Source organism: Panthera leo, chromosome A2 (genome assembly GCF_018350215.1).
Source record: "Panthera leo isolate Ple1 chromosome A2, P.leo_Ple1_pat1.1, whole genome shotgun sequence".
In the NCBI taxonomy this organism is placed as follows: Eukaryota; Metazoa; Chordata; class Mammalia; order Carnivora; family Felidae; genus Panthera; species Panthera leo.
The window spans coordinates 83,778,530-83,803,389 of record NC_056680.1 but is presented as its reverse complement, the minus strand read 5'-3'; the positions used below and the strand labels follow the sequence as shown (position 1 = coordinate 83,803,389).

The 24,860-nt window shown below is 33.8% G+C and overlaps 1 protein-coding gene across 1 annotated transcript in view; it reads left to right on the top strand.

Moving 5' to 3' along the window:
- GNAT3 (G protein subunit alpha transducin 3) overlaps positions 1 to 24,860 on the top strand; it is a 59,155-nt gene that overhangs the window by 10,518 nt on the left and 23,777 nt on the right. The window contains exons 2-3 of the mRNA XM_042927571.1: positions 13,171 to 13,213; positions 19,242 to 19,383. Of these exons, the coding sequence (XP_042783505.1) occupies positions 13,171 to 13,213; positions 19,242 to 19,383 (185 nt within the window). The remainder of the gene's footprint in view (positions 1 to 13,170; positions 13,214 to 19,241; positions 19,384 to 24,860) is intronic.

The window sequence follows — 24,860 nt, the reverse complement described above, 5'->3', positions numbered from 1 at the left end:
AATAGCTGAAATAAAATATATATATATATATATATATATATATATATATATATATATATATATATATATATATATATATCAGAGGGAATAAATAGCATATTGGAGGATATAGAAGAACAAATCAGCAATCTGGAAAAGGGAAATGGAAAGCAACCAAGCTGAAGAGCAAAAAGAAAAAAGAGTAAAAAATGAACATTGGTTAAGGGAACTCAGTGACATCATCAAAAGTAATAACATCTGGGGAAAAAACAGACATCCAGGTCCAGGAAGCACAGAAAATCCCTAACAAGATGAACCCAAGGAGGTCCACACCAAGACACATAATAATTAAAATAGCAAAAAGTAATGATAAAAAGAGAATTTTAAAAGCAGCTAAAGAAAACTGTTATATACAAGGGAAACCCCATGAAGGTGATTAGCTGATTTTTCAGTAGAAACATAGGAGACCAGAAGGGAGTCCATGATATAGTTAAAGTACTAAAAGGTAAAAACCTTCAACCAAGGATACTATACCCAGCAAAGTTATCATTTAGAAGAGAAGGAGAGATAAAGAGTTTTCCAGACAAAAAAAAAAAAAAAAAAAAGTTAGAGTTGTTCATCACCACTAAATCAGCCTTACAAATAATGTTAAAGGAAATTATTTGAGTGAAAAGAAAAGGCCATTATAAGAAGAAAATTATGAAAGGAAAATATTTTACAGGTAAAAGTAAACATATACTAAAGGCAGTGGATTAATCACTAATAAAGCTAGTGTGAAGGTTAAAACACAAAAGCAGTAAAATCTATTATGTCTACAAAACTTACTCAAGGGATATAGAAAATAAAAGATAAAATATGACAATATATACATATATATGCATATATATATATATATATATATATATATATATATATATGACATCAAAGGGGGAGTAAATATTTTGTGTTTTTGGAATATGTTTGAACTTAATGACCATTAACTTAATATAGACTACTCTACATGTAAGATATTATATATGAACCTACAGGTAATCACAAATCAAGAACATAGATACACAAAAAATAAAGAAAAAAGAATTCAAACATAACATTAAAGAAAGCCATAAAATAACTTGAGAAGAGGGTAAGAGAAGAAGAAAGGAACAGAGAAAAACTACGAAAACAACCATAAAGCCATTGACAAAATGGCCATAAATACATACCTTACCAATAATAACTTTAAATGTAAATGGACTAAATGCTACAATCAAAAGAAAAGCATGACTGAATGGATTAACAAACAAAAACAAAAACAAGACCTATCTATATACTTCCCATAAGAGACTCATTTCAGACCTACAGACACAGAGACTGAAAATAAAGTGATACATAATGCAAATGGAAGTGAAAATAAAAAGCCAGGGTCGCAATATTTATATCATAAAAAAATAGACTTTAAAACAAAGACTATAGCAAAAGACAAAGACAGAAACTACATAATGATAAAGGAATAAACCCAACAAAAGATACAATATATTAAATATCTATACACCCAACACAGAGGCACCTAACTGCAAAGCAAGTATTAACAGATATAAAAGGAGAAGTTGATGGTAATACAATAGTAGAGGACATTAACAGCACTTTACATAAATGGATAGAACATTTAGACAGAAAATAAAAAAGGAAAAAGTGGCTTTGAATGACACATTAAACCAGATAAATGTAACAGATATATACAGATCATTATATCAAAAAAACTCCAGCAGAATATACATTATTTTCAAATGCATGTAGAACATTTTCCATGATAGATCAATCACATATTAGGTACAAAACAACTATCAATAAATTTGAGAAGACTAAAACCATATCAAGCATCTGTTTTTTGGGTTTTTTTCCCCCACAGTGGCATGAAACTAGAAATAAATTACAAGATAAAAGATCTGGTAAAAACAAATGGAAATTTAAAAAAATACATGAAAATGAATGAAAATGGAAACACAATGACCTCAAATCTTTGGGGTACAGTAAAAACTGTTCTGAGAGGGAAGTGTATAGTGATACAGGCCTACCTCAAGAAACAAGTAAAATATCAAATAAAACCATCGAAACTTACGTCTAAAGGAGCTAGGAAAAGAACAAACAAAACCCAAAGGTAATACAAGAAAGAAGATAATAAAGATTAGAGAAGAAATAAGTGAAATAGACATACATACACACACACAAAGAAAAAACAATGGAAAAGATTAATGAAACCAAGAACTGGTTCTTTGAGAAGATAAACAAAATTAATAAAACTTTAGCCAGATTCTTCAGGAAAAAAAGCGGTAACTCAAACAAAATCAGAAAAGAAGGAAGAGAAATAACCAACACCAAAGAAATGTAAGAAATTATGAAAAAATATCATTTAAAATATTAAAACAAATAGAAGGACCACTAAAACTAGATAACTTCATAGAGCTTATAATCTTCCAAAACTGAATCAGGAAGAAATAAAAATTTGAAGAGACCAATTACTATTAATGAAATTGAATCAGTAAACCAAACTCCCAGCAAACAAAATTCTGGGACCAGACACCTTCAAAAGTAAATTATACCAAATATTTAAAGAGTTAATAACTATTCTCAAACTAATAGAAGAGGAAGGAAATAGAAGAGGAAGGAAAACTTCCAAATACATTCTGTGAGGACAGCGTAACCTGCTACCAAAACCAGACACCATACACACATACACACAAAACCACCCCCAACACACACACACACACACACACACACACACACACACACACACACAAAACCACTACAGGCCAGTATCTCCGATGAACATAAATGCAAAAATCCTCAAAAAATATGAACCTGAATTTGACAATATATTAAAAAAATCATTCATCACAATCAAGTAGAATTTATTCCAGTGATGCAAGGGTGGTTCAATATTCACAAATCAATCAATGTGATACATCACATTAATAAAGGAAAGGATAAAAAGTTAATGACAATCTGAAAAAGCTTTTGGCAAAATACCACATCCATCCATGATAAGAGTTTTCAACAAAGTGGAATTAAAGGGAACATACCTCAACATAATAAAGGCCATACATGAAAAACTAATAGCTAACATTATACTCAAGAGTGAATAACTAAAAACTTTTCCTTTAAAACCAAGAACAAGACAAAGATGTCCACTTTCACTACTTTTATTCAACACAGCACTGGAAGTTTTGGCTATAGCAATCAGAAAAAAAGAAAGAAAAGACATCCAAATTGTTAATGATGAAGTAAAACTCACTATTTGCAGATGACATGTTATTGTATGTAGAAAACCCCAAAGGCTCCACCAAAAAATTACAACTGATAAATGAATTTAGTAAATAGCAGGATACAAAATTAATATACAAAAATCAGTTGCATTTTTATACACTAATAACGAAGTAGCAGAAAAAGAACGTAAGAAAACAATCCCATTTATAATTTCATCAAAAAGAATAAAATACCTACAAATAAATTCCACCAAGGAGGGGAAAGATCTATATTCCCCTCCTTGGGGAGGGGAAACTATACAATTTTGATGAAAGAAATTGAAGACAACACAACCAATGGAAAGGTGTACCATGCTCATGCATTGGAATAATTAATGCCATTTAAATGCCCGTACTACCCAAAGCAATCTACAGATTCAATGCAATTCCTATCAAAATACAATAGTATTTTTCACAGAACAAGAACATATTATCCCCAAGTTTGTATGAAATCACAAAGACTCAGAATAGGGAAAGCAATCTTGAGAAAGAACAAAGCTGGAGGTATGATCCCAGATTTTATGATATACTATTGAGCTTTAGTAGTCAAAACAGTATGGTACTGGCACAAAAATAGACACATAGATCAATGGAACAGGATAGAAAGCCAAGAAATAAACCCACATCTATATGATCAATTAATCTAGGACCAAAGAGGCAAGAATATACAATGGGGAAATTATTCTTTTTTTAAAGAAATTTTCTTTTTTTAGAATATTTATTTGAGAGAGAGAGAGAGAGAGAGAGAGCGAGAGAGCACGCACATGCACACACAGGTGAGGGGCAGAGAAAGAGTGAGACAGAGGATCTCCATGTTATCAATGCAGAGCCTGATGCGGGGCTTGAACCCACGAACTGTGAGATCATGACCTGAGCTGAAGTTGGATGTTTAACAGACTGAGCCACTCAGGTGTCCCAAGACAGCTTTTTCAATAAATGGTGCTGGGAAAACCAGACCGCTACATACAAAAGAATGAAATCAGACCACTTTCTTACACCATACACAAAAATAAACTCAAAATGGATGAAAGACCTAACCTAATTGTAAGACCTGAAATCATAAAACTCCTAAAAAAACATAGGCAGTAATCTCTTGGCCTTTACTTTTAGCAATTTATTTATGGAGATGTCTCTTCAGGCAAGGGAAACAAAAGCAAAAATGAACTATCGGGACTATACCAAAATAAAATAAAAATTGCACAGCAAAGGAAATAATCAACAAAACCAAAAGGCAATGTATTGAATGAGAGTAAATATTTGCAGATGTTATCTCTAATAAGAGGTTAATATCCAACATGTATAAAGACCTTATATAACTCAACACCAAATCTTCATCATCATCATCATCATCATCCAATTAAAAAATGGACAGAGAACCTGAGTAGACATTTTTCCAAAGAAGTGTACAGATGGCCGACACATAAAAAGATGCTCAACATCACTAATCATCAGGGAGATACAAATCAAAACCATGGTGACATATCACCTCACACAAGTCAGAACGGTTAGTATGAAAAAGACAAGAAATAAGTGTTGGTGAGGATGTAGAGAAGGGAACACACATGCACTGTTGGTGAGAATGTAAACTGGTGCAGCCACTGTGGAAGACAGCAAGGAGCTTCTTCAAAAAATTAAAAATACACCATGAACCAACAGCTCAAGGACCTGGATGAGAACAGGGATGCCAAGATGAACTTCAGCAAATTTATTGTGTTTGTGACCACCTGCACAGCAGCATGCCGCAAGTACTCCAGTGATGCTCTGCAGACCCAGATCTCTGGAGGGGGCTCAGGTGGGCTCAAGGAGTCAGCTGCTGACTTCCCGAACCCTGTGTGTGATCGCTTCCCTGGGCTGGGTCTGCTGATGACCCTCTGATTAGTAAAATGCTTATGAAATACAAAAACAAACAAAACAAAAACAAAACAACAACAACAAAAACTGTATGATCCAGTCATTTCACCACAGGATATTTACCCAAAGAAAATGAAAACACTAATTTAAAAAGACATATGCACCCCTGTATTTATTGCAGCGTTATTTACGATAGGAAATATATGGAATAACCCCAAGTGTCTATCAGTAGATAAATGGATAAAGAAGGTATGGTGTATATATTGGAATATTACTCAGCCACAAAAAAGAATGAAATCTTGCCATGTGCAACATGAGTGGACCCAGAGGTATCGTGCTAAGTAAAACAAGTCAGATAGAGAAAGATGTATACCATATGATTTCACTTATATGTGAAATTGAAAAAACAAAAAAATGAACAAACAAAAACTAAACAGATTCTTAAATACAGAGAATTGGGGTTGTCAGAGGAGCAGCAGTTTGGGAGGAGATGAAGAGGATAACAAACTTCCAATTATAAAATAAATAAGTCACAGAGATGAAAAGTACAGCATAGGGAATATAGTCAATACTATTGTAATAACATTGTATGGTGACAGATGGTGACTATATCTATTTTGGTGAGCATTTATTATATATTCAATATATACAATTGACGAATGTATAGAATTGTTGAATCAATATATCGTATACCTGGAACTAATATAACATTGTATGTTAATTATGCTTTAATTTAAAAACTAAAATATGGACTCCTAATGTACTATTTTCTCAAACTTCCGCAGGTTTCAAGATTATTAGAATAAAATATTCAGGAAAAGCAAGTGTACATTGAGATATTATTTATTATCTGTACAAATTTATCTGCAAATTCAATATGACTTTACAAGTAGATCGTACCAATTATCTCATGAACAAATCATTTTAAAATTATATAAACCTTCTTTAGGAAATACCTCTTAATGCATTATTTGATAACCTTGACAACAAAACTTAACAAAGACTGTGACAGGCCAATCCTCCTCCTCACAAACATAAATATGAGATCCGAAGCCAATATTAGCAAGCTGATTCTAATAATGTGTAAAATATTTTTTAAGTGTATGTGAGTGTGTGTATGTGGGGGGAACTTATCCCAGGAATTCATGGTTAAAATAGTGTTAGGACATTAATTCCTATTATCTACTACATTATCACATTAACAGAAAAAATCATGTTAATTCTGTTCGGAGCTGAATCAAAAATAAATAATAAACTTCTTTCATCCATTCCTGATAAAACCTCTTATCAAACAAAGTATAAAGGCAATTCCCTTAACCAGATAAACAGCATGTACAACAACCTTCAGAGGTTGTGATACCTAACTACTGTTGACCACAAATAGTGAACAAGGACTTAAGATGCTTCATGGACTTGACAGTTTCCTGCCCCTGCCCCTTTCTTATTCAATGCTCTCACCAGGGATTTGGGTGAAGGTGGATAAGCAGCATTCAGGGTTTGGCAGGAAATAGTGACAAACAATGTCAAAATGGCAACTGACTTCCACTAGCAAAAACAATTGGTCCAAATGAGCAAAATGGAATTTAAAAGATATCTTCGACTAATGTTAAAAACAAAAAACAAAACAAAACAAAAACAAAACAAAACAAAACAAAACAAAACAAAAAAAACACCAGCAAAGTATGTGAAGGAATCTGTTTGCTAAGAGGTGACATGGAAAAAAAAAAAAAAAGAACACATAGAAAAACATTAACTACTACAAACTCAATATAGGTAAATAATATGATAAAAGTACAAAGAAAAAAAGAAGAAAGCAAATGATTCATGGTCCATATTAAGTGTTCTATTTAAAAACAAGTACCAAGAACAAGGCCAGCCTAGGTTGCATTCCCATCCTACCACATCAGAATATCAGTGTTGTTGATAAATCTCCTGATATCTATGGCCCCATTTTAAGTACCAGTGTGTCAGGACTCTGGCTTTCAAGAGGGGTATAGCTACCCGTGTAAGGGGTCTAAATATCATGCTCCACAAGAAAGGACTGAAGGAATATAATAAACTTCAAAATTCTCTTAGAAAAGAGATAGAGCATGCTTCAATTAAGAGAAAATGTTGAGAACTCACTGTATGTTAGAGTACACCCTAGGTATTTCATATCTGTAATTTAACCTACCCAAACCCTAAGAGGGAAGTATTAATAGCCCCATTCTATGAAAGAAAAAACTGACGCTGATTAAATTTGATCAAGATACCCAAAATCTGAAACAACCGCAAGCCCACATTTGTTTAATTATAAAATGTGACTATGCTTATTACATTTTCCCACCCTCAGTCTAGATTATTTGAAGGGTTTTCCTGTGAAAGAGAGAGATGATTTTGTTGGTGCTCTATAATGGAAGAGGAAAAGTGAGGGCAGTGAAATTAAGTTGGTTCAAAAGGGCTAACCTAAATGTCTTCCATGCCTACAGTCTATAAATGAATGATGAGCAGACACTGCATTCCAGTATCTATGAAAAGTACACTGCTTTCATGTTAATTTAAAATGAGGGAGTTTAAAATAATTTATGTGAAATAATTTTGATATTGACATTACCAGTACATATTTAAAAAGAAAGCAACACTAAGGCATTAATATGAGTCAGAGGACACAGTTTCTCTGTTTTAAGTTAGATGTGGAACTTTAGATGAGTATCATAATTTCTACTCATTCATAAAAGAGATCTGCATAGTTGGTTGATTTGTAAGGTTTGATTCCACTGTACAATTATGTGATTTTTAAAACTACCCATAAAAAATCTTATGCATGACCATAAGTTGAAGTGTTTATTCTCGTTTTGCCTCTTTTAACAAGTTGTACAAATGAACAAGCAAGCCTGGAATGTGTTCAGCTGAAGTTCAGTTACAAGTATAGATACTGTGTAGCTTTAATTTTTTTTAATATTTACAAATAAAAATGTGGAATAAAATCTCTAATTCTTAATAATTTGAGTGTCAAAATATGAAGCATAAACCTAATATTTAATTATTTGAGACATTATCTACTCCCAAGAAGTAAAATTCCCTCTGTACCCCTTGACCCAGAAAATAATTTTAGTGATGAACAGTTTGGAAGGAAGAGATTATTTCAGGACGCTCTATGTGAACATGCCGTTTTGATGCTATATTTGACTCTGTAACATGATCTAATCGTACAAGAATGGAATGGCTATTGTGAACTAACGCCCAGAATCATTGTGAGAATGGGATTTGATAACTTCTTTCTGAAATGACTTTATAATAGAGTTTCAAAAAATAAGATTTTAGAGAGATTGACTTCTCTTCAGGAATTTTCCTGTTAATGCTGTAGCTAACTATCCTGAACCTTCTCATAGAAGACCGAAGTCACTACGTAGAGCAAGGAATGATCCAGATACCTTTTGTAAAGTCTTCCAAAGAAAATACTATTTCATTTGAAGTTTCATAAAAAACTACGTACTATGTTTTTTAATGTGATTATTCTGCTTACCTAAGAAAGGTCATGAATGACCAGCTAAACTATAAAGAATATATAATAAGGTACACTATAGCCTCAGAAATAATTTTGGAAACTGGCAGGTCATAGTGTTATCAGTATGATTACCAATTAAATTAATAGAGGTGAGTTTTCTTTCTCAAGAGTCTCAGATTTTCTCTGAAGTTTCCCCCCCCCAGTATCTCCATTCTGATTGAACAAAATACAACACTAAATACACCTGCATGAACAAGCAATGGAGTTTCTGCTGGGCCCATTGGCTTTGCTCCCATGTCCCTGTAAGTCTATATTTTTCCATATAACAACAACAAAATGTGTATATATATATATATATATATATATATATATATATATATACACACATATATATACACACACACACATATATATATACATATATACATATATATATACACACACACAAACACACACACACATATATATATACATATATATGTATATATATGTTTATATATGTTTTCCATATATATATGTGTGTATTATATATAATATTTGGAAAAGTGAGATATTCTCCAAATCTGTGACCTGTGTACGAAGATGCTATAATTTCTACTGTCCACAACTACTATTAGAGAGTTTAAAACAAAAACTACCAAGAATAGATTTTTTTTGGGGGGGGTTTCCATCAAGGCATTTTATTTGCATGAATGTATTACATCCCTAGAAAAAGAAACCTTGGATTTTCCCTCCTGTGTGTTTTTTTTGTCTTGTTTCTTCATGGTCTGTAATGCCAGCTGTGGTTGTCAGAACAATTAAAGCAAACTAGTGGGATGGGGGCAGATTATTCTGCCATTTTTCTACATCTTTGCATTGTACATCCAATATCTGGCTGCCAATAACACTTTTATAATCTTGCTTGATAATTTTTTTTTCAAAATGATTCACAGCCTGGAATGAAATAGCAAATTTTCCGAAGCCAGCGAACCAAGATAGTGTACAAAGCTCATTGATTTGTTCTTACAGCTCTTGCAAACAACGCTCAGCCATGCAAAATAATATAGCCAGTTGTCTTCTGAAAATTGGTGAGGTGATATTTCAATGTGATTTTTATTTTATCTTCAAAGGTTTTACTCTTGGACATAGCAATCTCTATTCAATGAGATGGCTATGCCCCATCTGTCAGTTCATGTTTGATTATATTTTTAAGTCTATGAAGAACGATTAGCCAATTGCTGTGGTAGATTTTGCATTTGTCAAATTTTACACTGTGTGGTGTAGACCACACTTGCATAAAACCACACAAAGAAGTATGCTGGAGGCTTACCCAAGAGGAGGAATCCATACATCACCACCAGGCAATGAAATTTTATTTCCTGTAGCTTTTCCTCTAGATATCCTTGGTATATAAGGTGGGCAGGTATTTCAGAGAACTACGGAAACTAGATACATGGAGATAGGCCTGAGATAAAACAAATTTGCTGTAAAGTAGAATTAAACCTGGGTGTAGTGATATCTGTTTATCACAGCTTAAGAAAACAGTGCCAGTCAGGCAGAAATGTTTCAATGTGAAAAATATACAAAAGAGAGGGCAAAATTTTGAAATATGAGTTTAAAGAATCCATTTGTTGCATGGAGAGTCTACTATTAGGCACTGTTCTAGGTGTTTCAGATACATCAGTGAACAAAACAAAGACCTCTGCCCTTGTGCAGTTTGCCTCTCAGTGTTGGAAGACAGAAAAGAAAAATTTAAAACAGCATGTGAATAATTTGTAAATCTGTAGAATAAGGTAAGTGCTAGGAAAATGTGAAGTAGGGAAAGAAGAATAAAGTGGGTGACATTAAAGTTGAAATTTTAAACAGAGTAGTCAGGGTCTTCTGGTTCAATATGTATTTTGATATAAATTTAAATATAATTCTGAGATTCAGGGTTACCAAAAGCCATATTCCCTTTGCTTATATAAAAACAAAGGTAAGACAAGGCAGTTGGCTACCATGCTGGCAAGATACATAGGTCTATGAGTTTTCCTGATTTTGGATTTTTCCTGGGACATTTTAAAGCTGCCTTAGCTGTGCTACTTTGAAATCTGTCCAAAATTAACAGGCACACTGAGACTTCGAACATGTTTTGTGACCCAATTTCTGGAGCTGCAGGGATATACCAAGCCCTTTGCCTCTCTTAGATATACAGAAATTAGGAAGATAAAGCTAAAAATCTACTCTTGGTATTTTAATTGAGGTCTTTGATCAATACCATATTTCAATGTCATATATCTTTGGATAAGGGTTAGTCGTAACCTGAGGATATATTCTAAAAGATATGATTTCATATCAATTATAAAATACTTAATTTCCCATACTTTCAAGATTTGTTGGTGATTGTATCTAAAAATTTTATGAACAACTCTGCATTATCAGGCTTTACCAACTCTTGCTTACTCTGCTTTTCTCCTGTCTATGAAGTCAGAACATACAAAGTTCAAGTAGTTGCCTGATTTGCTCCTTCCCCACCTCGTCCTTCACATGTCCAGGACTCATAGATAAATACACTAAAAAGTGTGTTTTTATACTCCATTTTATACTCTATACAATATGTTCTACATATGGTAGTAATTTTTTTTTTTTTTTGAGAGAGAGAGAATGCATGCACGTGAGCGAGGGAAAGGCAGAAAGAGGGAGAGAGAGAATCCCAAGCAAGCTCTGTGCTGTCAGTGCAGAGCCTGACATGGGGCTTGATCCCATGAACCATGAGATAATGACCAGAGCTAAAATCAAGAGTCAGATGCTTAACCGACTGAGCCACCCAGGCACCGCTATATTGTAGTAATTTTAACCAAATTTTCTCATCATTTTCACTCTCAAGAGTCATATCCGTTTTAGAATCTAAACATGGTAGTCATCCTTTCATTATCCATCATTATAATACACACTCTTATTTGAATACTCCTGAGTCCCATTGCATTTATCCTGTTTAAAATATAACAATATATATCATATAATAACCATATATATGTAATATCCTACTTGATAAAACACCCATATATTAATGATATCATGGTGCTATTAGATCTTAAAAATTTTTGATCAAGTCCAATTTATCAATTTTTGACTTCTTGTTGTTTGGGATTTTTTTTTAAACTTATGTAAGAACATTTTGGCTACTTCAAGTTTGCAAAGATTTCTCATCTACGTATTGCCCCAGAACTTTTATAGTTTTAGTATATACACAAACACATATATGTTTATGAATCAATTCAAATTAATTTTTGCTTCGTTGTCATATAAGAATCAGTGTTCTTTTCCAACATGAACATCCAGTTGCTTCAGCATCACTTATTTAATACATGTAGGGTATCTTCACACTGTTCTCTTTACAAAACACTGCAAAATTTCTTACATCCTTGGATTCTTAAGTACAAGCTTTATGCTTTATTTTGCATTGTAGTTTGCAAATAATTTCATGCTTAATTATACTCTTCTGATAATCTTGGGAGGTCAGTATTCTCAGTTTGTAAATAAGGAAATTAAGGAGCTAAAGAAATTACCAAAGATATCTCACCCATACTCAAACACACAAGTGCACACATGTGCATGCACACACAGAGAGACGGAGCCAATCCCACAAACCTAGGTCACTTCATGTCAGTACTTCTTGAGTTTCATTTCCCAAGTAAATACCCATTAATGGCAAGGCAGACTCAAGAAATATACTCAAAAGGCCTTGAGACATAGCTGGAAACAATCACAGATTTTTTTCATCAAAGGTTCATGTTTTATATTTTAAAAATTATGTGAATTTTATATCCCTCTATATTATCTTTGCTGAACATACCAAAATAAACTTGCATATTGTATATCATTAACTAAAACAAATGTTCCAGATAAATCCAACTGGCTCTCTATATTATTGCCACTCCCTGCTCCTTTCCCTGGAACATGAAACCCATTTTTGGATATTCCCACATCATTGTTATCTGTAGTCTCTTTTGGTTTGCTTAGTGTTGTTAGTGTTATTAACTTACTTTATTTAAAGAGAAAACACCTGTGCACCAAGGTAAACATAATGATAAAGGTAAGAGCCCATTCTTCAATTAGAATAGCTTCAAACAGTTCTGGAAATAAAAGACTATTGTCTCATGTTCTTTTTTTACTGCCACTTAATCAAATAGGATATATGAGGCAATATGGAGTGTATATCTAGAGATACATAGTTGATCTAGAGCCTATCAAGATGGGACCACTTTCCTTGGGGTGCAAACCCAGGAGATATGGACTTTCCAAACTATGTTCAAACTCAATAATATTTTTTTTTTTTCTGAAAGTATACATTTCTTGTTTCAGAAGATACCCTTCATCTTGGAGCCAGACCTATATCTGGATTAACAACTATATAGAAGGATTTTATTTTCATCAGCTATCCTAGAAAGTAGACAGCTAATGCCTTTCAAGACCTGACAGAGATGATTGTCCTTCTTTATATAGGAGAGTTGTCTGTTAAAGATTTACTCATCAGAAAATGATAATCACAGGTTTTATTATCTATATAGATTTGGGGTAGCAATTGATAACACTCCCACCTTTCTGTTTCAGGAGCAGGAGAATCTGGAAAAAGTACAATTGTTAAACAAATGAAGTAAGTACACACTATTTTAAATGTTTGATATTTGATGTCTGTCTGTGTAGTTGACCAGTCTTAAAAGAAATATTTTCCATTGATTGAAAAATATTGAAATCAGATTGAAATCTGATTGATGGTCCATATATCCAGGTAGCAGCAGAGCAGTCATGATTCCTGTGAAAATTTCCCTCCAACCCTTTACCAGAGAGCATAACTGATGAGTAATATTGTCATTTCCATTTTTTTTTAATTTTGCCTCTCAACAAGATGCCTACTAGAAGCAGTTATGTTTTAAATATATTAATCTGGGTATAATCTAGGGTTTCAATATGGTGGGCATAAGCCATAAACATTTCAAAATATGTCAAAGATTCATTTGAATTTAGGAGGGAATTATAATTTCAACCCAATTGGCATTTAACCTACCTGGGAATAAAATGTTTATGTAAAGTTATTACTATCATGGATTTCATTTTTTTTTTTTTGCATTTTTCTTTCCTCTTTATAATGAAATAAGTAGGCATGAATTTCTTGATGAGACAACAAATATAAAGGTTCTAAAATCCAAGAATATAATGTCTGAACAAATAAAATTTCAATTGATAAGTGGAGATGATTATGTAATATCTCATGACTGTCACTGCTGGAGAATTCTAAAGGACAACTATTGCTATAGGAGAAAATGATCATTTTTTTTTAGCTTATTTTTAATTACCTTTTGGAGGATCTTGCTCTTTGGAATAGGTCACATGAGGAAATCATCCCAGTTAATGATACAATTATCTATGTAGAATGTAAAACACTGTTTTTTTTTCCTTTCTTTTTAGGTACTAATGTCATGTAAGTTCCATATCAGCAATTATATAAGTCCCACTTTTCAAATTCCCTGATATCTGTACTTGCAACCAATTTTTTTATACCTTTTCTCCCATCTTTGAAGAACAGGACACGCCTCTATCCTGACCAGTGCTCGTACTGCTTTTGTGTTCTCAGTTCCATCCTTGCATCCCAAATCATCTTGCACACCCTGTAACACTACCACTGAATTCACCTGTTATTTTATTTCTGGTTAAAATCATGCTTGAGTTCCCCCTATCCTTTTTACCTGTCCATTCTCTGTGAAGTTAAATGCAGTAAAACAAGAAATAATCAATTATTTGGCTATCTAAAAATTAAAACTTTTAAATATGTTAAACCATAAATAAAATTAAACAAAAATAGAAAACTAGCAAAAAATCTATAATAAATATAATAGATAACTGACTATAATAATATGTACATACAGATATATAGATATATAGAGAGATATATGATATACAGATTGGTAAGAAAATATAGATTGGTAAGAAAAAAAATAAGCTGCCCAATAAATACAAATGGTAAGACACTATGAACAGACAATTCACAAAGACAAAATTAATGTCTGTTTACATCTATAATGAGCTATTCTTCATCTTAGTAAATTAGCAAACAATTTTAAATAATATTACTCAATAAGGGTGAGGTTTGACAAGTTAATATTTTTCATTACTAATCGTAAAATTATTTGTTAAAGCAGATTTATAGAAATAACTCTTGCAATCTACACCGCAACCTGGGAAAATAATAACTATCTTTCTGAGAATTTTAATAAAATAATTTAAATTTTTAAAAGTACAAAAATAAAATAATATAAACATGAAAATATGAACAGTTATGCACCGAGAGATTTGGACTAGTCTTATTTAAAATAATGATATATGAGGTAAAACAAAATACTCTAAATTAAAATAAAACATAGGGAAATGGATTGTGAAAGTATGGGACTATCCACTTTTCAACTGTAATATTTTACACCCATTTACAAGTTGTATGCAAATGAGAAAGTTTTAATAGCAGAAAATACTTATATTCACTGCACCACAAAGATACAAGATTCCATAAACATCTTTACCTCAACTATAACAAAATAGATAATTTTTTTAAATGGAAGAAAATATTCCAATGTTCAAAGATATTTGCTTCTCAATACTGGGATTTAAAGTTAAACTGAACCTTCATTTTGAACACTGCTGGGTTTTTCACGTTTTCTACAATGAGCAAATATTGCTTCTATTATTAACAGAGTCTCCTGATGCTACTTCTTCCTCCTTTCCTCAGCAGACTCTATAAGGAATAGTCAACATTAGCTCTCTTTACTCTTCCACCTTCCATTTACTCTTAAACCATTTCCATCATGCCTGCCTCCAGCATGCCAAAAAAATTGCCCCTATAAATGTCAATTATTATTTCCCAATTGCCATGTTGTATGGAATGCTCATGAGTCCTTATTTTAATTGTTTGACTGCACTGGGCTTTTCTCTTCTCAAACTTTACTCTGGCTTCTAAAATAACTCTTTCCCAGTTTACCTCCTAACCACCTGCTTTACTCCCAGATTCTTTGACTACATCTTAACTGCTGGCGCCTCTAATGTACTAGGTCCCCTTCTCTGCTTACTCTATACCTTCAGATGAAAACTGCTAAGGTCCAGTGATTTTTGCTATCATCTGTCCCAGACTGTCCTAGAATATTTCTTTCAAATTCACTTTGTCTAAACTAGGGAAGCAGGTATATCTATGTCCATATTCTGTGGATAGGTCCAGTTCAAAAAACAACACTAACTTATCTCTCCATCTGGCCTGTTTCCCTACATTTAATTATAGCAGCAACAGCAGCAGCGGCGGCAGCCTCTAAAGCAATAAATCTGGGTGTAGATATGAAGACGCTCACCTTCTCACCAAGTTTTGTCACATCTACACAAGTTACATCTTCAAGGGTGTTATTTATCCCTATTGTCACTGCCTTAGTTTAAAAACCTCACATTTCTGAAGTGGATTAATGCAATATCCTGCTAAGAACTTTCTATCTCCCTCTTCTTTCCTCCACTGCAGTATCCACAGTAACACCAACTGATCGCCTTTTAAAATTTTTTTTTTTTTCAACATTTATTTTTGGGACAGAGAGAGACAGAGCATGAACGGGGGAGGGGCAGAGAGAGAGGGAGACACAGAATTGGAAACAGGCTCCAGGCTCTGAGCCATCAGCCCAGAGCCCGACGCGGGGTTCGAACTCACAGACCGCGAGATCGTGACCTGGCTGAAGTCGGACGCCCAACCGACTGCGCCACCCAGGCGCCCCACTGATCGCTTTTTAAAAAGAGTGTATGTCTTTCCTGAATCGTACTGTTCACAAACTATCAAGATCAAACTGCTTGGCATGATACATAAGACACTTGAGAATCCAGCTCTTATCTACCTCTTCATTCTGATGTCCTATGTCCTATGACTTCCCTCCCCCTTCATGCTTTCTACATGAGATGCTGAACTTGCATAATGCTTTGGACTAATGTATGACAGAAGGCATACAGCTTAGCAGCTAAGATCAGGGGCTCCAAAATCAGACTGCTTTTATTGCTCAACTGTACCATGTACTAAGTTAGGGGTGGTGGTTCATTTATCTATGCCTACATTTCTTTCCTGTAAAATGTATGTAATAATTTTACCTACCTTAAACTACTTATTGCAAGAAATGAGAAGACATATAAAGCACTTAAAACAGTGCTTGGCACACACTGAAAGTTTGGTAATTGTAACCATCTGTTCGGTCGTACTGATTGTTCTTCCTAGAATGTTCTTCCTTTTTGCTATCTGGAAATAACTACTCCTCCTTGAAAAATGAACCGATCATCAATCACTGCCCCAGGCAGTCTCCCCCCAGTCTCTTAGACTTCTTCCCAATAAAGTCTATGGCTTCTTCTTTTCTAGTTTATTGTACCACATTCAGACATTGTTGTAATACACTCTCACACTGTACAAAAGTGAAATTTTATGCCCTACCTTCCTATATAATCCAGTACTCTGCAATAGAACTTTCTGTGATGACAGGAAGATTCTATCTGCATTTTCCAATATGGAAGCTCCTAGTCACATGTGGTTATTAAGCATTTGAAATTTGGCTAATGTAAAGGAGGAATTAATTGACTCTTATTTTTTTAATGTTTTTACTTAATGTTTTTATTTTTTTATTTATTATTTTTTTAACATTTATTTATTTTTGAGACAGAGAGAGACAGAGCATGAACGGGGGAGGGTCAGAGAGAGGGAGGGAGACACAGAATCAGAAGTAGGCTCCAGGCTCTGAGCTCTCAGCACAGAGCCCAATGCAGGGCTTGAACTCACAAACTGCGAGATCATGACCTGAGCCGAAGTCGGACGCTTAACTGACTGAGCCACCCAGGGGCCCCTGTTTTTATTTATTTTTGAGAGAGACAGAGACAGAATGCTAATGGGTTAGGGGAAGAGAGAGAAGGAGACACAGAATCAGAAGTAGGCTCCAGGCTCTGAGCTGTCAGCACAGAGAAAGACACGGGGTTCGAACCCACGAGCTGTGAGATCATGACCTAAGCCGAAGTCAGACGCTCAACCAACTGAGCCACCCAGGTGCCCCAGAATTAATTTACTTTTAAATAATGTCTAGTAGCTACTATATTAGACAGTGGAGCTCTAGTCTATATGTTTTGGGGGAGGAGAGAAAGGGTCATTCATTAATTCTTTTCAGTACACAATGCAGTATGTTACAGAAAATTTCCAGTAGAAGCTCACTAACTTGAACAGGTTTAGGAATCAACTGGCAGATAGAAAGCTCTATGTCACAGAAATGTATTTGTGCATTCCCTGGAAAAACAGTGTTACTTAAAGTCCCACTACAGCTGGATTTTTTAAAGTATACATTCACCATTTTGCTTTGTGATGTTTCCTTATCCTGTGATGAAAGGATAGGAATAAGAACTTATTCCAGAAAGAAAAACCTAACTGCCATTTTAATTTAATAATTAAATAATTTTCCAATTTCATTTTTTTTTACAAAGAACTGAGATTTCTTTAATGAACTTATTATTGAGCTATCTATAAAGACATTTTATTGCATGTTTTCCACAACCTTTAGTGGTCTACTTTTTTACTTATTAAAGTTGTTTGTTTAATATATCAAGATAAACATGGCCATGTTGAAAATAGAAACACAGCAATTATTGGCAATCAAACATTAAAAACAACAAATAATGGATATAGGTTCTGCCTCTACTCTTTTCACTTCAGAAATTGTTATATTTGAAGGTTTTAATATCTTTAAGGGCCTTAGTGTTCTTTTCCTCCTCATGCTAACGTCTCTCTGTGTATAGATAAAACACAAATCCTTCATAATATGACATCCAAAATGATGGCTAATGAATATAAGACACTTCAAAAACAAACAAAACCAAACAAACCTAGAAAGGAACAAGAACATATTATACAATAGACAATAAAGTAATAAGCATATGCAGAGATTTTAGCTTTTAGAAGGTAAATCTATTTTAATCTATTATTCCGAAAGGATAAGTAAAACTGAGTTCTGATTGAATGAGTGGAAGGAAAAGAAGAGTTCAGCCAAATAAATGTCTGAGCATTTCCACTATGAGAGCTAATGGCACGTACACAGATGGAAAAATAAGGAATTTAGCAGCAGGTAATTACCTACATTAAAAAAAAAAAAAAAAGATGCCTTTGTTAATGCTATGAATAGAAAACAGGCACTCCTATTTTCCAGTGTGTCTTAAGTGATAGGAAAAGAAATGAATGTTCTACTAAAGTACTTCACTTCCTCTAGACATCATGTTATAAAGACTAATTTGAGAACTCTGTATCTTTGTCCTGGGAATCTGGAAATTTTTCTTTTGAAAATAAACAAGTGTTCTAAGTAACATGCTCATGATTTACCAATTTTAAATAGTGGTTTATCTAGAGCAAATTTTAATTCCTCTTTATATTTGGCATGGGGAGCTCAAAAAAATAGTGCATTAGACCCCAATGATAATAAAAATCCATAGTCATAAAACTGTTCAGATTTAACATACATATATGGACAATATTTTTGTAACAAATATATACTGTAATTTTATTCAAGCAAATTATTATTGATGTGTTTTAATATTATAAAAAATATCAATTGCTCAACTCACAAAAGCTCTTCATGTTTAAATTGTAGGATCATCCATAAGAACGGTTACAGTGAACAAGAATGCATGGAGTTCAAAGCAGTAATTTACAGTAACATATTGCAATCCATCCTAGCTATTGTGAAAGCCATGACTACCCTTGGGATTGATTATGTGAATCCCAGAAGTGCAGTAAGTATGCAAATAATGACCGTTGCAGTCCTACAATGGAGTTTGAGCCATAAAATGGTAGAACTAAATTTCTAGTATTAATCTACACCAAAAATTTAAGAATATGAATTATGAATTTTGGAAACTTTAATTCTGTTTAGTGTGAGATTTCCTTTTTTTCTTTACATGAAACTTTTCTTTTTGAGTGTGTGCTATAATCTTATTCAATATTAACTGGTTTCCTAGGAATCAAATCTAATATCAAATAATATACTGTATTAGAGAAAAATATTGGTTATGTTTCCTAAATACAAAAGAATTTATTCCATAAAATCAAACTACAATATCTCTACATTTATTTCCCAAGTTGAATTATGAGTCATTTCATGCAGACTTTTAGTAATAACATTACTAAAAATTACAATTTTCATTATTGTTCAATAATTACAAAGGCAATGTGGGGCAGGGAAATTTTTATTTTATAATGTCAATTTTTTAAAAAAGAATTCAAAGCGTGTGATTAAGTAAGCTGTATAATAAATATACTCAGATAGGCAGAGTTATGTTTATAAGGTAGCATCTAAATAGTTTCATTTCATTCTATTTTATATTTTGTAATATAATTCTATAACTATATAGTATTCTCCAAAGAACAATAATTACCCACACCCAAAAGAGGAGTAATAGTGTACAATCAACAGGAAAAACTCACTTATTTTTACATGTCCCGTCCAAGAGCAGCTGGTTGCCTCCAGAAGATATCAATTGAACTGTTGCCAGTGCAACTCTTAGATACCTTGTTATACTACAATAAAAAAGAGAAGAACAGCATTTTAAGTACAGAGAAGAATGTGACATTTGTACTTTCCTCTCCCTATACTCCTCTTGGAGTTTAGGGTTCGACCATGTAAATTACCATTGGAAGCCAGGATGAAAAGAAAAATACTTTCATGCTGTTAATTTTAAAGGAAATGGTAAATCCTCTTCTTGTTCTGCTATTTTCCAACAAAGAGCACAGAAATGCTAAGTATGTTCTTAGGGCAGATCATTTGTAAGGCAGAGTCAGGAGTTCCGCTAGGCTCTCCTTCCATTTTTAGCTTTCCTCAAACTTGGCTCCAGTAAGTCACCTACTTCTTTAAGTTACAGTTTCCCTCTCACATGTAAAAGGGGAACTTGCAGGAGGAACTCAACTCCAATATCTTTGCATTCTTTACCATTCCATGAGTTGATGATCCTTTTTTTTTTTTTTTTTTTTTTTATGTAAGGGTAGTTTGGTTACAGCTCTGACGCTGGCTGTTCCTAAGAATCTGAGACTTTAAATTAGCCCTTCAGAAGCAACCTGATATAAGTCTCATATTTAAAGATGTGAAAAATCAGGGTCAAAAGGATGAGCAATGTGGCCAGCATTGTATAGCTAATGTTTGGGGGCAAAACCCACTTCTTCTGGCTTCCATTAGAGTGCTTTTGCCTATGCAAGGATTTTTGCAAAAATACTGTTAATGGTCAGAAGTGATTGCTAATTTGCAACTGGTTAGAGTCTTAATGACCTTGCATGCAGGTGGAGTAAAAATAATAGACTCTGTAGATTGCTGCCAGTAGGCTGAGAATTAAAAAGAATGTAATTTATTCAAAGCGTACATTAAATGGTAAACACAGAGTGATTTATGCAGCACTGAACAACCGACATGACTTCTCAGGAGGACCTTTGTCCTCAAATGTCAAACATCACAGCTGGCAGATACTACATAACTCAAATTTCGATTTCAATTGTTGAAAACTACAGTAGTTTTGGTGACAATTCTACAGTATTTGATTTTAAGATCAATATACTCTATACCTGCCTTAAACTTTTTAACAGATTAATTGCTAAGCATCTCACCTATGTGTGTGGCTTTCAGAGTTCTGTTGTCCTATGGCTTTCAATTTAACTGTCTATTTATATAATTTCTATATTTTTATATTACCATTCATACATCATGCAGATTACCATTCGGAGAGAGAAGGAACCCTAAAAAAAGTTTCCATGAGCTTTATTGATTATAGCTCTGTAAATTTGGACAAGTTAATCTTTGTACATTTTGGTTTCTTCATCCATGAAATGTTAGTGTTTTTTTCACTGAGTTTCAAAGACTATTACAGAAGGAAACAGAAATATAGGAAATCCACTTAAAAACAAAATCTTGTGGGGCAACTGTGTGGCTCAGTCAGTTAAGTGTCTGGCTCTTGATTTCAGCTCAGGTCATGATCTCACAGTTCGTGAGGTCAAGCCCCACATCAAGCTCTGTGGGGAGCCTGCTGGGGTTGTCCCTCCCCTGCTTGTTGCCCCCTCCTCCCCTTGTTTCTCATTCTCTCTCAAAATAAATAAACAACCCCCCCAAATATTGTAAGATCCTAGTAAATATTGAGTATTTACTCTCTGATAATCACTTTGAATATAAGCTCATTAAAATTTATGTATTGAAGTCTACACATCCAACATCATTTGAAAAAAATTATATTTCATTAAACTTTATACAGCAGACATTGGACTGGACACTGGGAATATACTGAGGAATCAGCAGTAAATGAAATGGAAATAGTATTTGCCCTAAAGAGAGGGAAGACTGATGCTGAACAAGTAATTGCAAAGCATCAGCTATTGCAAAAGGGTAGTACAGCTCAATGGGGAGCTAAATCCTCATTTGTGGAAAGAATTACCAAGAAAGGAAGTACTATCACCAGTGGGGATGGGGAATAATAAATTAATAATAATAATAAAGTTTCTTTTAAGAAATGTTGAGTTTATAAGTTCTGTAACACGTCCCCATGTGTAAGTGGTTGAACTGTGCATTTAAAGTTCAAAGGAGATAATTTGATGAGAGATCTAAATCTCAGTATCATTGGCATTATACTACAGCGTAAAATTTATATTAAGGAAATGGGTGGGATGGAAAAGTTCAAATGCTTCGACTGAGAAGATAAGCATGTAAAGAAGAGTAGTGACTTAGATACACGTGCTGAAAAACTAACATTTTCTGGTCATTTGAGAGGAATAAGAAAGTTGGAGGAGATGGCTGGATAGTAAGAGGAAAACCAAGTTATATGGAGTCACAGAATTCAATATTCCAAAGGGTACTTATCTAAGCTGAAAGGTCTTGAGGTCAAAAAGAAGTATATTTAAAACCTACAGGGGCACCTGGGTGGCTCAGTTGGTTAAGTGTCAGACTTCGGCTTAGGTCATGAGCTAATGGTTTGTGAGTTCAAGCAAGCCCTGCAAAAGGCTCTGTGCTTACAGTTCAGAGCCTGGAGCCTGCTTTGGATTCAGTGTCTCCTTCTCTCTCTGCCCTTTCCCCACTCATGCACTGTCCCTCTCAGAATTAAACAAACATTTAAAAAATAATAAAAAATAAAACCTACAGGATTTAATAATACAAAGATCACTGGGGGTATCATGAGACAGGTTTTAGAAAAGTTGTGGATGCAGAATCCAATGAAGTATGTTGAGATATGAGAAGATATGGGAACAGTTTAAAGACATTTTAGCAACTATAGCTGAGGAATATAAAGAGAAATAGTATCTGAAGATGAAGGGGAATGCATCTAAGAGAGGGCTCGTTTTTACTTATATTAATATTTGACAGACTAATTTCATAAATATAGAACTTGTAAAGGGTAAAGTTGAAGAAACAAGAAGGGGACATAATACAGGCATTTAGTAAATTTCTACTTGTTCTCTCTGAATATTATCATATTCCATTTTAGAGCATCTAGAACATCCTCTAGACCAACATTAAATGAATGTTGAATGTTTTAGTACTTTATCTCATGATTTGGGTATTGTGACCATCTATGAGATAGTATCCTACAAAGTGAACCCTATAATATGAACCAAAGAACAGTGATTTCTCAGAATTTTCCAGGATAAAGTTCTGTGATCAACTAAGTTTAAAATACATATATGCATATATATATATATATATATATATATATATATATATATATTTTCCCAAGATGATAAGGTTGTGATATCTCTTCTTTCCTTGATATATTTTTTTCTGCAATCTTTGGAAATATGACTCAAGGGTTTAGAATGAGTTCCACAAGACTCTAGGAACACCTGAGGTCCCTAACATTTATGAAGAAATTATGGGTAACTTGTAGAGACAGTATATATTTTTCTTTCTTTGCAACATAGTTCCAGAGCTATGCAAACTTGAGAGAATGAGCCATTCCAGAACCATCATAGTTCCCAAGCTTTTCCAAATATATCACAAGGAAATAAAATTTCTTCAGGATGCCACTCAAACCTCTTCAGAGCTATTTGAAAAATGTGAGATATTATTGGAGAACCTTTAAAGCTTCCTTAGAACAAGAGGTCTGAGCTAATTAACACATTTCATTTTATTGATTCATTTGTTCTACAATATTTCTGGGACAAATACTATGCATTAGGTTCTGGTGTAAGTCTTAAGGATGTAGAAATTAACAGAAAAAAAATATCACCACCTTCATGTGGTGATAGTCTAACATAAAAGATACAAAATAAAGAAATATGCAGCATGTAAGTAGTAACAAGTGCTATGAAGGAAAACGGAGGAGGGCAGGGGGCTAGAGAATAAGGAAAGAACGGAAGAAAGGGTGGCTCTGGAAGGCATTTTTGAGGGGCTGGTATTTGGGAAGAAACCTAAATGAAACAGGGAAGACATGGAGGAACAGCCATTCAAATGCTCTCAAATGGGGGGGCTGTTGAGTTTGAGAAACAGTAATAAGTCTGGTGCATCTTGAGGAAAGAGAGACAAATTGTGGGGGAAGGAAGAGATTGAGAGACAGAGCGGGGGTGGTGGGGGGGAGAGGGAGGGAGGGAAGGAGAAATAAAATTGAAAAAAAATACATGGGTCAAAACTTGTGAAACACTACGAGCCATGACATGGGATTTGGGTTTTGAGTGTGCTGGGAAATACTGGAGGTTTTAAAATATGGGAGTAAGATAATAAGTTGGAGTTCAATTTTCCATCACTTTGGCAGTTATGTAGAAGACAACTGTTCAAAAAAAAGACAACTTTTCATAATACTTGTTAATTTTGATATTATGTATATTTAAAAAATTCAAACGTTATTGGTGGGTCCAATTCCTTAGCCATATGAATTTTGATTCTTTGAATTACTATGTCAGCCCTTCAATAACTGCAGAAGAACTTCCAGAATTAAAATACAGTATGTCCTATAACATATTATTTAAGGGTAAAGAAAACTATGTATTGCCAGGGATTCTCAAATCAGGCTGCTCATTTGAGTCACCCAGAAGATTTTTGAAAATACCGTTGTAGAACCTGACACCCAGAGTTCCTGCCTCATTTCTTTGGGTTGAATTCCTTGTAGCAGTATTTTTAAAGAGTGCCTCACATGCTTATAATGCACAGCCCTGTTTGAAAATCACCATCATTGCCTTTTCTATGCAAGCAATAAACTAAAAAAATAAAAGGTCTTGAAAGACAAAACCAAACTGGTAGGATGGCCTG